Below are 14,247 nucleotides of genomic sequence, written 5' to 3'. Positions count from 1 at the left end.
ATTTGTGTGTTTTTACCTCTATTAACTGGTGACATATCGTGGACACTCAACATCTCCTCACTTGTCAGGAAGGCGCAACAGGAACTGCACTTCCTGAGAAGACTGAAGCGGACAAGGCTACTGGCCACCATCCTGTTAACCTTCTATAGGAGCTCTATTGAGAGTGTCCTGGCTGACTGTATCACCGTGCGGTATGGTTGCTGCAGAGAAATGGATTGGAGGTCAAGCCTCAGGACCATTAGCGTGGCAGAGAGGACCACTGAAGTCTCCCTCCCCACCTCCCCCCCCCCCCATCGACGTGATCTACCGGGATTGTTGTCTGAAGAGGGCGCACAAAATCATTGAGGACCCCTTCCACCCTGCACACAGCACCTTTCAGCTGTTCCCATCAGGGTAGAGGTACAGGAGGATCAGAGCCAGCACCACCAAACTGAGGAACAGCTTCTTCCCACAGGCAGTGAGAACGACCAAAGGAACTGCTCAGATGAACCACCCGAGACTCTCATATTCATGAAACAATATTTATTTATTTATCTCTATCGATGAAATACTTCTCCTGCATGTGTATTGTTTGTCTGTGTGTGTGTTATGTCTGGGTGTGTGTCTGTGTGTTTTGCACTGAGGACTGGATGTTGTACTTGTACAATCAGATGACAATAAATTTGACTTCAATTGACCTCGAAACTGTCTTTCCAGTTATTCCCTTTAATGAAAATTACCTGATATCTGTCCTGCCGTGACCTCATGGAAGATTATGTCTTCACACTTTGTTAAAAGGCATCCAGAACCTCAGTGTGCAGAATCAAATGACATTTACAGAAAACATTGGATGTGTTGGTGCCCATTTCTGGGAGTTTTGTATCTAATTCTAGGCACAAGAGTTCAGGAAGGGTGTAATAAGAAACACACAGAAATGCTGGAGGAACTCAACCAGACTCACAGCGTCCATAGGAGGAAAAGATACGGGCAGGAGAACCTGTTCACTCTCTGCTGGAGTACCTTACAATCTTGGACAGTACAATTCCCGTACCACACAGAAATACTGTATGTCAGCATACTCTCCATTGTGCATCTATAGAAATCCAACAGTATTCCTACTGCATCTCAAAAAATAAAGACATTGTGTCTTTTTGATCAAAATTGATTATTTGAGGACAATGTGAAATGAGCAGAGATATGGCCCCCAGGAATTTGAAGCTCTGTAAACGCTCCACCACCACTCCATTGATGTAAATCCTGTCTGTCTAAAATCCACATTGATCTCCTTTGTCTTTTGGGTATTGAGTAACAGGTTGTTCTTGGCACACCACAAAGCTAGATGATGAACTTTACCCCTATAGGCCATTTCATCGTCCCCTATAATCAGACCTACCACCATCTGCGAACTTCATAATTAAGTTTGTACTATACATAAGAACACAGTTGGAGGGAAAGATGGAATACAAAAGGGGCTCAGAACGCAACCCTGGGACATTCCGGTGTTCAAGGTGAGACTGGAGAAAAATATACTACCCAGTCTAACAGACTGAGGTCTGTTAGTAAGGAAATCCAGAATCTAGATACAAAGGGCTGGGCTGATACCGTACAAATGAAACTTGGTTATCAGCTTTGATGGTACAACAGTGTTGAAAGCTAAACTTTAATCGATGAATAGCATTCTGACAGAAGAGTTAGAATCATCAAGATGAGTCAAAATAGAGTATCGCACTATTGAAATGGCCTCCTCTGTTGACCTGTTAGTACGATAGGCGAATTGATGTTGATCCATAGTGGCAGCCAAACAAGATTTCAAGTGAGATAGAACCAACCTCTCAAAATACTTTGCAATGATGGGATTAAGTGCAACTGGACGGTAGTCATTTAGACTCATGGAGGTAGAGGCACAATTGTAGCAGTTTTAAAGCTTGCTGGAACAACAGCCTTGGCAAGGGACAGATTGAAAATGTCCATAAAGACCCCAGCCAACTGATCTGCGCAGACTCTAAGCACAAGACCAGGTATGCCATCCAGTCCAGCTGCCTTCTGTACATTCACCCTACCAAGGATGGCCCATACATCTGTAATGGAAGTTGAGAGAAGTAATTCATTTGGTAAAAGATCCACCTTGAAAGGGACTTCCTTATACTCTCAATCAAAATGATCACAAAAATAATTAAGCTCCTCAGAGAATTTAAAGGGGTTGCAGATAGAAACAGGCGCTATACCAGATGATTTATATATTCCCTGCCACATGCACCATGAGTCCAAGGTTACAAAGTGCTCTTTGATCCTCTGTTTGTATATATGTTTAGCCCAAGAGGTTCCCTCTTTAAGTTGGTCCTGGCTCCTCTATATAACTCCTGGTCCCCAGATCTGAAGGTTGAATCTCTATCTTTGATCCAGCGGTGAACCTCACTGTTCATCCACCGTTTCTGGTTGGTGAATATTTTAATTTTCTTCTGTGATGTTACTCCATCCGCATCCCTATTTATATTCTCAATAACAGAGTTGGTGTATACATCAACATCGACCTGAGGGTCTACAGTGGCAAGAGCGGCAAACAGACTCTAGTCTGTATTTTGAAAACATTGCAGATTCAGCCTCCTTTAACCAGATCCGAACTTCTCTTGTTTATGGGTTTAACCCGTTTGATAACTGAGCTGCACGTGGGAATCACGAGCAGGTGAAAGATGGTCAGACTGACCCAAATGAGGGAGGGCAGTGGTTCTGTACACATCAGCCACATTTGTCAAAACCTGATCCAAGGTTTCATTCCCCATTGTATTACATGTCACATTTAGATGAAATCTTGGGAGCACAGAGCGTAAATTACAGTGATTAAAGTCTCCAGACACATTAAAGGCACCATCTGGACCTAATATCTGCAACTTGCCAATAGTAGCACTAAGGACTTAGCATTTGCATCCAGAGGTATATAAACTGCTACATTGATGATACAAGTAAATTCTCTTGGTAGATAAAAAGGCCAGCACTTGATAATCAGATGCTCCATATCTGCAGAGCACTGTGTGTCAGCAATGATAGTTAGTGAACCATAATTGATTTACATAGAAGCACAACCCACCTCCTTTACTTTTTCCTGTTGCTGCCGCTATTCTGTCAGCTGTGAAAATCGTTCAACCTTCCAATTCCACCACATTATCTGGTATTCCGCTATTGAGCCATGTCTCTGTAAAAACCATTACATTGCAGTTTGTGAGCCTTCACTGTGTGAGGATCCAGGCCTTCAACTCACCCATTTTGATCACCAGAGACTGAGCATTAACAAGGAAAATACCCAGTAGCACTGGCCTGAGTGGTTTTAGTCATAGCCTGGCACGCAGGGCTTCCCACATTCCCTATCGCTGCTTATGATCTCATCGCCAATGCCAAACTCTCCTGGTCAGGGTGAGTTGAACACGTCCATGGCGTCCATTCCAGTTCTGAGTGGGGGGGGGGGGGGTTTGATCAAATTTAAATGAGCTCCATGAATGAAGTGTGGAGTAGAGGATTCAGCCACATGGAGAGGGCAGAGAAAGCAGAGGGATTGTAGAAGAAAGCAGTACTCTGTCAGTCAAGGCTATGGCCATCTTTGAGGGAGCCATAAATTCTGGAGATGTTGTGAGATGCTAGGTTTGCACCTTAGATGTTCTTGAGAGGTTTTTGCTTTCATCCATCAGCTGTTTGGCTGTTGCTTGCCTCTCCACTTCCCCCTTTGTCCCTCTCACTGGACAATCATCAGACAAAGGGTGTCTGTTAGGGAATCCTGCCACCTGGCACATCCCAGGCTGCAGGAGTAGGTGCTGAGGGACACAGTGACACAAAGGCTCTGTGGGGAAGGTCTACAGTGTAGTGTCCTCCATCACCGGACTCTGATGAACTGCACCCTAACAGCCACTCAAACATGTCACATCGATCATGATGCTTAGAAACAAAGATTCTTAGAGTCATACATCATGGAAGCAGGTTCTTCGGTCCAACTTGCCCCATATCAACCAACAACATCGCACTCATCCTACCATTACCTATCTTTCCTGATCTTTCTGTCTCCTTTCCTCCAACTCCCCTCCCCTTCCCTCAGAGCTACCTCTCCCCATCACTTCTCAGTTTTTTCCTCTTCTGCCCTCCCACCCAATTCCACCTGCAACCTCTTGCCTGTTGGTCTGTGTTCCTCCCCTGCCCCTCCCCCCACATTTATATTCAGGTGCCTACCTACTTTCTGCTCACACCCTGACGAAGGACTCAGGTCTGAAGCGTTGGTCATATCCTTTGCTTCCTATAGACACTGTGTGACCTGCGTAGGTTCTCCAGCACTTTTGTGTATTGCTCCCACCCACCTCTGTTTACCACATACTGTACCTCTCTAAACCCACCCTATCCACAAATCTGCCCAAATGTTTCTTACATGTGGCAATAATCCCTGCCTCAACTGCCACCTTTGGCTTCTTGTTCCATATACCCACCATCCTCCATGTAAAAAGGTTTTTGCTGTAAGAGAATACATTGTTTAAATGGCCCATTGCTGATAAATGAAAACGTACTGATTTGCTGCACACATTTTTATGAATGAAGTGCATTTCTGATATTAAAGGATTTCTGAGATGGTTGTGATGGTGGTCTCATGGTCTGTTGATGAATGTCGGTATGGGACAATGATTGGCCATCCTCTGGCCTGGGTGTCCTGCTGCAGGGAGGGAGGTCCACACACCACCCCCACCTCGAACTTTGTGATGCTTTGCCCTGTGCTCTTTGACTTACTGTAACACTTTGTTTTATTACTGCACAACCTGCTTTACTTAAGTATGGGTTGACTTGCCTGGATGGCACACAAAGCAAAGCTTTTCACTCTATCTCAGTGCATGTGGCAATGAACAATTCAATTCCAACTTCAACAAGGAGCCTCTCCTTGTTCTAGATGTAACATCCAGGGATATTCTCCTCTGGCCTCAGATCTTAGAGAAAACAATCTGCTAACCTCCAGCAAATCCCAGTGTTGGGCCTTGACTCCATCATGGATGCAGCTACACGATCAGGCAGCTAAATACACCAGGTCTCACTGTTGTTGCTTTCATTATTGTCACGTAACAATACATTAAAAGTGTCTGCCGTAAGGCTTCTGAGGGAACCGTTAGTATTAAGCATAGTTTCACAGCCTTGCAGAATGCATCATCTTTGGAGCTCCCTTCAATTCTTGCTCAAAATCTCACTGCCTTTCTAAAGGGAGACCCTCGATTCATACTGACGTTTGTTTATTTGATTCAGCCAGATCTTTAAAGTCTGTCCCTGCTGTCAGTTCCAGGAAAATGAGCAATGTGATGTACACGAATGAAATATTCTCTGAGTCTGCCTGTCTCACTTTCTCTTTCCTGATGAAGAAGGGTGACAGATTCACTCTCATTCTCTCAAACGCAAACACACACACACAGAGTATCTTCTCACCAAACTATACACTAAACCCTCCCAAAAACCCTCTATTTTTCTTTCATCCATGTGCCTGTCTAAGTGTCTTTTAAATGCCCGTAATTTTTCAGCCTCCACCACCATCCCTGTCAAGGCATTCCAGGCACCCACAACTTACTGTGTAAAAAACTTACCCTTTAGTTCCCCCCCCCTCCGATGCCCCCCCCCCTAAACTTTGTACACATCGTCTATTGTTTGCTATTCCTGCCTTGGGGAAAAAGCACTCAGTGTCCACCTTATCTACGCCTCTCATAATTTTGTAGACCTCTATTAAGTCTCCTTTGCTAACCTTGCCTCATAAGACTTATTTTCCAATCCTGGCGATATCCTGGTAAATCTTCTCTGCACCTCCTCCATAGTGCCCACATCCTTTCTATAATGAGCTGACTAGAAATGAACACAATATTTTAAATGTGGTCACTCCAGAGATTTGTAGAGAGTCAACATGGGCTCTAGACTCTTGAACTCATCCGCCATTAATAAAGTCTAGTATCCCAAAAGCCTTCTTAACTATCCTATCAACTGGTGTGGTGACCTTGAGAGGCGTATGGATTTGGACCCAAAGGTCCCTCTGTTCCTCCACACTGTTAAGTATCCGGCCATTAACCCTGTACTCAGTCTTCAAGTTTGACCTTCCAAAATGCATCACCTCATACATATCTGGATTGAACTCCACCTACTACATTTTCACCCAACTGTGCACCTACAATAACCTTCAACACTATTCACAACTTCTCCAAAGTCTGTGTCATCTGCAAGCCAACTGACCCATCCTTCTACCTCTTCATCTCAGTCATTTATAAAAAGCACAAAGCGCAGGGGGGCCAGAACTCCACTAGTCACTCACCTTCTATCCACTACTACTGGGAGCGCTGCTCCGCGAATAATTCTGACAAAGTCCACAGACTGTACAACAGGCTTTAATTGGCTTAAACCACACACAATAAGTCTCAGTATACTCCTGGCTCCATGTGTTCAACTGTCCCCAAAAGGGCCAGCTTGAGACTTTATAAGGGCTGGTGATTGACTGCAGGCAGGTGGGGCCAGACTCCCAGGTTGCCTACAGTGGTTGCCCCCTGCAGTAGGCTGGTAGGAATATGGTTGTAACACCACAACTACTTTCTGCTTTCTACCTGAAAAATAATTCTAAATCCACACAGCCAAGTTTCCATGGATTCTATGCCTCATGAGTTTCTGAATGAGTCTCATAGAGGACCTTGTCAAATGCCTTCCTAAAAACAACATACACCACATCTACCACCCTATCTTCATCAATTTCTTTTGTCACTTCCTCAAAAACTCAATTAGGTTTGTAAGGCACTACCTTCCCCTCACAAAGCCATGCTGATTATCCCTGTGAAGACTGTACTTCTCCAAATGTACATAAATCGTGTCCTTAAAAATCCTCTCCAATAGTTTCCACACCACTGACCTAAGACTCACCACTCTATAATTCCCAGGATTCTCCCTGTTACCTTTTTTAAAGGGGACCACATTTACCATTCTCCAATCCTCCGGCATCTTCCATGTGGCAAAGGAGGATGCAAAGATCATAGCTAATGCCCCAGCTATCTCTTTCCTCCCTTCTCACAGCAACCTGAGGTATATCTCATCCAGTCCCGGGGACTTATGTTTTTAAGAAAACTTCCTCTTTTCTAATCTCAACATGGTCTGGTACACAAGCTTGTTCTATTTTGTCCTCACCTTGACCAAGGTCCTTTTTCAAAGTGAATACAGAAGAATTCATTTAGGACTTCCCCAACCTCCTCCACTTTTTGGGGCATGTTGCTTCCTTTATTCTTTTAGTGTCCCAACCTTCATTTTTGCATTCCTTCTGTTCTTCATGTATGCATAGAATGCTACATGCCAAGGCCTTATTATGCCCCTTTTGAACTCTCCCTAGTAATTTCTTAAGTTCCTTCTTGGCTACCATATAATTCTCATGAACCCTTCCTGTTTTTTGCTTCCTAAATCCAACTTCTTTCTCTTAACCAGCTGCCCCACCTGTTTTGTCAACCACAGTTCCCTTTTCCTACCATCTTTTCCCATCTCAGTGGGATAAACCTATCCAGAACCCTGCACAAGTGGTCCCTAAACATCCTCCACATCACTTCTGCACTTTCTCCCATTGTTCCCAGTTTATTCTCGCTAGTTCCTGCCTCATCCCATCGTAATTAGCCCTTCCCCAATTAAACATGTTCTCATTTTGTCTGCTTTTATCCTTGTCCATAACTATGCTAAAGCTCAGGGAGTTGTGGTCACTCTCACAGAAATGCTTCCCCCACCAAGAGGTCTGTCACCTGACCAGGTTCATTATCCTGCACTAGATCCAGTATGGCTTCTCCTCTAGTTAGCTGGTCCACATACTGTGTCAGGAATCCTTGGACACACCTGACAAATTCTGCCCCTTCTATCCCTCTTGCAATCAGGAGGTGCCAGTCAATATGAGGGAAGTTGAAGGTTTGCATACAACAACCCTGTAATTCCTGCACCATCTCAAAATATGCCTACTTATCCATTCCTCGGTGTCCTATTTGGGGGCCAGTGATTGGTCCCTTCCTCTTTCTGACTTCCACTCCCACCAAATCAGTAGATACTCCCTCTACAACATCTTCCCTATCTACAGCTGCCATATTATCCATGACCAGTCATGCTCCTCACCCCCACCCCTCTTTTAATTCCCATTTTATCCCTTTTAAAACACCTAAACCCCGGTACCTATATCCTGTCCTTCCATCAGTCAAGTCTGTAACGATCACATCGCAATTCCACATCCTGATCCATGCTCTAAGATAATCTCTTTTATTCCTCATACTCCTTGCATTGAAATAGATCAATTTCAAACCATCCAACTGACCATATTTATGATTCCTTCCCTGCCTGACCTTCTTCACAAAATCACAACACATTGCATTGCCTTTCCACCTTCTGCCCTGTTCTCTGCATTCACATTCTGGTTCCCAGCCCCCTATCAATCTGGTTTAAACTCTTTCCCCAACAGTTCTAGCAAACTTTCCTACCAAGAATATTGGTCCCTCCCCAGTTCAGGAGCCTTTTTGTACAGGTCAGACCTTCCCCTGAAGAGATCCCAATGATCCACAAATCTGAACCACGGCCCCCTGCACCAACTCTTCAGCCTCGCATTCATCTGCCACCACTTCCTATTTTTGCCCTCCCTGGTACATTATTTTTTCTCTCTTTCTCACACACACACAAACTCCAAGCAAGTCTTTCCTTGTAAGCGGAGAATCAAAGCTTTGCTATGCTGTTGGAGAAATGTAGAAGGAGGCAGGAGAGGGGAGGGATGAGGAGAAGATAAGAAGAGGAGGAGAGGTGGGGAAGTGAGGAGATAGGGAGAAGAATGGTGGGAGATGGGATGTCTACAGCTCCTGAAACAACTCAGTGCATTGGTACAACGGAAAGTCAACACTAGAGGTCATGACCAGATGTGAAAAGGTCTTCCTTTTCCACCACTGTCTTCCTCCAACTCTGATCCTTCTGGACAGCCTCAGAAGTTAATGTAAATGAAAAAACCAGCATATGCTAGAAATACTCAATAGGTCAGGCAGCATCTGTCCAGTGAGAAACAGGGTTAACAATTCAGATCCAAGAGCATTCACCCTCAGTCAAGAGCTCAGTCCTCAATGGCAGAGGGGAAGCCATGAATCAGTAAGAAGGACGATTTCAGAAGTGGGGAAAGTCTCATCATCAGAACAAACACAATGGAGATGGAGAAACCATGGGAATGGAATGGAGGCAGGAGAGGAAGAATTCTGGTTAGGATAGCTGCAAATGTCTGAGGACAGAATGGGTCTGTGGCCAGCCCATTCCCTGAGGTGGACACAGACAGATGAAGAAAGGAAAAGAGTCAGAGATACACATGTGAAGGGTCTCAGACCCAAAACCATAACTCTTCCTCCCTCCACCAACGCTGCCTTACTTGCTGATAATTCCATACTTTTAATCTACACCTGGCTGTAGTGTAAAAACACAACGCTGAAGAAACTCAGCAGATCAAACAGTGTCCTTTATATAGCAAAGATAAGGCAGGAGGTAATAAGTGGATAAGGGAGGGAGGCAGAGCAGCAAGCAAGGGGAGGGGGGGATGGCTCTGTGTTGGAGAGGGAAGGGGGTGGGACAGCTGAGGGAAAGTAGACAAAGTGTGGTCCCTTATCCAATATTGCCTCCAGCCTTTGGGACTGTACTCCTCCCCTCACCCCTTGATATTCATCTTGATGAATATCTGTTGCTGCTGGGTTTGGGGGTCCTTAACAAAGGGCTCAAGCCCTAAACTTTGAACGTGTACCTTTATTTTTGCTGCATAAAGAACAATGTTTGACCTGCTGAGTTTATCTTGCGTTGTTACTTCAGCCACATGTCTGCAGACTTTCGTGTCTTACTGCTGGCAAGCACTGCAATTTTCTCCCAAAGTCCCTTCACACCCCTCTATCTCCCCCTCCCCAACCATGAAACCCGTCTTTGCCCGGGATTTAATCCAGCTGAATGTTACAAGTCCCTCTGTTGCTGCTCGACAGCGTTTAAATTTGCCCATGCTTGGGAACCCCCCCCCCCCCCCGGGGTTGTGGGGCAGTGCTGTGGAAATGCCGGGACGTTCTGTAAATTGACATTGCAACACGAAACCAGTTTCTGGTTGATCGCAATCCTCTTTATTCTCACATTAGCGGCACACGGGACAAACACGACATGCAGCGTCCTGGCCAGCTGCCCACTCTGGACTTCAGCTCGCCCACCGCCCCGGCGTTGGGGTGAACTGGCATCCCGCGGTGAAGAGCCGTGAGGGAGAAGGGAGCGCCTCCTCCTCCAGCACATACCCTCACTCCGACAACGCACGCAGCTGGCGGGCGCGCTGCGCAGAGGTCCTGCGGAAAGTTTGCAGCTCTTGTCGAAAGACCGCACCTGATCCCTGCCGGGATAGCAGGGGGACGCTGCCAGAAGGAGTTACACCAACCACGAGTAAGAACGGGACACTTGCCTGAGAGTATCACATACAAAAGTCTTTGTCATACATATGTACATATTTTACACGTTTATATAAATTAAATTGTGCAAATAGGCGGCAATAATTCATAGATTTTGTGGGGTGTTTTAAACACCCCCAGGTTCTGTTGATTCAGAATTAATTGCACATTGGATAGACTCAAACAGTTATCATACAATCTAAAAACAAAAAGGCTGACATCGAACATGTTTCTAGCGGAGCGGGTGCAGGGAGCATCTCCCCAGCTCTCAGTTGTACGGAGCAACAGCAAGAAGGGTTCCAACGCCGGGGAGGGGAGGGGAGGGGAGGGGGGGGGGGGGGCTTCTGGCAGAGGGGGAGGGCTCGTACGAACTTGATTGCTGGCTGACAGTCGGGCACTGCGGCGACAGGGTGTCAGAAATGCCGCGTCGCCAAATCGAGATCTGACAACAGACAAGTTTTGTCGACAACCCTCCCCCGTTCAGGGGTGGGGGGGGGGGGGGGTCTTTACTGCTTTGTCTTTCTGAGGATGTCCGCAGGTGTAGACCATCCTTAGGCTTCACTCAGGGTGGGGCAGAAGAGTTTCCTCCCAGCTTCATGGATTTTTGGAGAGGAAGTGGGGTGGTGAGGCGTTGAGATGGATTTTAGAAACCGCTACGAGATCCGCACTCAGCCGCCTTCGCTCCGGGGAATAAGTCCCAGCCTATGCAACCTCTCCTTGTAACTCAAACCCTCCACTCCTCTGCTAACAGCCGAGTTAATCTGCCAAGAGTTTGTCAGTTCAACGAAGGGGTTAAGGACTGGGGGTGCGAATGAGGCAAAAACAGATGTATTTGATCACCTGCCGAGTTTCCCCAGCACCTCTGTGCACAATCACGTCGTCTGCAGACTTGTTCACCGGCCAGTTTCAAACTGAGGCGACGAAAGGGAAGAATCGGGGAGAGTCTAAAACGGGCTCCAGGAGTGACATGGGACAGCAAGTGGCCAAAGTCCTGGAGAACAGAGGTTCAAATCCTACAGTAGCAGCTCAGTTAACACAATCAATCTGGAATACAATGTGGGTGTCACTAAAGGGGACGACAAGCTTCTTGGTATCTGGTAACTGGTCAGGAAGGAATCTGGTCCAGACCTGAGCTGTATAGTTGCTTCATTGTATAACGTATGTTACATCATGACGGCCAGGACAATTCGAAATGGCAGCAAATGCCGGCGCTATCATTGAAATCTGCCCCACTGCAGGGTGGCTGGAGACAGGGCCATTAATGTATGAAGGGGGGTGGCTAGGGGGTAGGGTGGGGGTGGAAGTGGGGCAATGGAATCGCTCTGGGAGCGTATTCGCGAGTTAGTGCAGATAGTGTCCTCAGTAGGTGATGTTTGACCAGATCCCACATATGAAAGAATGGTCCAAAATGATTAGGACCCCTTCAATCCAGGGCAATTAGGCCTGGAGGGAGGAGAAGGAGGATTGTTCTGTGATTGGAAGCTTATAACCAGTGGTGTGTCACAGGGAACGGGACTGGGACCTGGATGTGAATGAACGATTGGTGTAGCTCAACTGCAAGGGAAACTGGCAATGGGTGCTTGCTGGAGGGACACAGGAGACTGCAGACACTGGAATCTGAAGGGAAGCACAATCGCCTGGTAGAACTCAGTCGGTCGATGGCTTTGTTAATGATGGCCATATCTCATCTAATCGGACCCACTCTGACCCAGGTGAGACTCACTGGGTCCCTTCCTCTCTCTGACCCGGGTGATACCCACTGGGTCCCCTTCTCTCTCTAACCCGGGTGAGACCCCATCTTTGAGTCACTGATTTAGTTCACAGCAGTATTGAAATGAAATCTCCGGCTTGGATTCATAGTGTCCACTGACCTTGACCTTGCGGGAGGAGCCCATGGAGAATCATCATCTCCAGAGGGAACATAACCAGGGGGTACAGGAGAGGATTTGACAGTGACGTTTCCCACGGCCGGATGGTCCCACAACTCTGAACAGATACAGGGAAACACGAGGGCGTGGGCTCAGCTGAAACATTTCACAATTTCTCATTTCAAGGCCACACCACGAACCCGCTGGATATCCAGGGCACCCCTCTCTCTCCAAACGAGGGGAGAGGGCAGACATCGGGAAGTGCGGGATAAACTAAACTCGAATCCACTGCGAGCGTCGTCATTCATGATCTTTATACCGGGCGAAGGGCAGAAAGGTGTTGCTTCGTGGCAGCTGCGAGGCCAGGAACGGGCAGGGCGAAGACTGGGACCCCAGGCCCACCGGGGGCTCGGTGCCGACTGCGGACCGAGGGCCAGCCGCTCGTCTCGTCCTGACTACTTTCTCCCACTCATGCACACACGTCTGACAGATTGGAGGGAGGTGCCACGGGGCGTGGGGATGAGTTGGGGAGGATTGACTTCAGGTTCCTGTGAGTGCACCCACCGGCACGGCCTGATGCAAGCCGAGCAGGGGCGAAGCGTGGTCAGGAGCCGGGTTTGCTGTGAGGAGGGAGGAGCGGCGGGCCCCCTCCAACCTCCTGCTTCTGGGCTCTCCCGCTCACGGCGGCCCTCGCTAACAGTTGCTCTCCATCAGGCACAGGACGCCGTGGTCCCTTTCCTTCGGGAACTGGAAGCAGTGCCGCTGGTGCTGCGCTCCGGGCGGTGTGCGCTGGGCGCGGCGGGGATCCGGCGGCCCCTCGCCGCCGCGCTCGGTCACGCCGATCGGCCAGCTGCTCACCAGCTTGTGCTTCTCCAGGCTGGCGCTGCCGTTGCGGTACTGGCCGGGGTGGCTGTACGTGTGCCGGTACTCCTCTTCCACGTCCTTGCCCAGCTTCCACCTCTTCCACTTCTTCAGCAGTTCCGTCTGCACCTGGGGTGGGGGGTGGGGAGAGAGAGGAGAGGGGAGATGGGTGGGGGAAGGGGTTGTGAAAGGAATGGGAAGTGGCCGGTATTGGAAGGTAAACGAAACAAGAGTGAGCAATAAATAAAAGTCTGACATTCTCATCTCCATGCCTTGGGGTGGATACGTGTCCGTGTCGGTCTGACCCAGGACTATCTCACTGTGTCTCTGTCCATTCTGACCCAGGTCTATCTCACTGTGTCCTTCCCCCTGAGAGAGTTTGGAAACAGAGATCACATTCTGGCTGGCTGCCAGTTGCTAGTGGTCTTTTTATGTTGTATATTAATGATTTAGATTATGGAATGAATGGTTTTCTGGCCAAGTTTGCAGATGATACAAAGGTAGGTGGAGGAGCAGGTAGTGTTGAAGACACAGGGACAATTGGACGGATTAAGAGAATGGGCAGAGAAGAGGCAAATGAAATATAATGTTGGAAAGTGTGCGGTCATGCATTTTAGTCAAAGAAATAAACGGGCAGACCACTTCTAAATGCAGAGGAAATTGAAAATACCCAGATGCAAAGGGACCTGGCAGTCCTTGTGCAGGATAGCCTGAAGGTAAATTTGCAGCTTGAGTCTGTGGCAAAGAAGGCAAATCCAATGCTGGCATTCATTTTAGGAACAGAATACAAGAGCAGGGATGTGATGATGAGGTTCTGGGAGGCACTGGTGAGACCTCACTTGGACTATTGTGAGCAGTTGTGTCTCCTCATTTTAGAAAGGTCCTGCTGATGTTGGAGAAGGTGCAGAGGAGATTAACAAAGATAATTCCAGGAATGAAAATATTATCATATGAGGAGCATTTGACAACTCTTGGCCTGTGCTTGTTGAAATTTAGGAGGGATCTCATCTCATGGAAACATTTTGAATGTTGAAAAGCATGGACAGAGTAGATGTTGAAAGGCTGTTTCCTATTGTGGGAGAGTCTTGGACACAACTTCA

The 14,247-nt window shown here is 47.4% G+C and overlaps 1 protein-coding gene across 12 annotated transcripts in view; it reads right to left on the bottom strand.

Moving 5' to 3' along the window:
- gcgra (glucagon receptor a) overlaps positions 1-14,247 on the bottom strand; it is a 113,952-nt gene that overhangs the window by 36,135 nt on the left and 63,570 nt on the right. For 7 of the 12 annotated variants that reach the window (XM_069929701.1, XM_069929699.1, XM_069929695.1 and 4 more), the window contains 3 exons: positions 13,145-13,276; positions 11,259-11,409; positions 10,084-10,432 (listed from right to left, as the gene is read on the bottom strand). In XM_069929701.1, coding sequence (XP_069785802.1) covers positions 10,113-10,432; positions 11,259-11,409; positions 13,145-13,276 — 603 coding nt within the window. In that variant the 3' untranslated portion in view covers positions 10,084-10,112. Of the gene's footprint in view, positions 1-297; positions 3,170-10,083; positions 10,433-11,258; positions 13,277-14,247 lie in introns of those variants that run through there. The other 5 variants (XM_069929707.1, XM_069929704.1, XM_069929705.1 and 2 more) reach the window with 5 other exon arrangements.

Source organism: Narcine bancroftii, chromosome 3 (assembly GCF_036971445.1).
Source record: "Narcine bancroftii isolate sNarBan1 chromosome 3, sNarBan1.hap1, whole genome shotgun sequence".
Taxonomy (NCBI): Eukaryota; Metazoa; Chordata; class Chondrichthyes; order Torpediniformes; family Narcinidae; genus Narcine; species Narcine bancroftii.
This window is presented reverse-complemented; position numbering and strand designations above follow the sequence as displayed.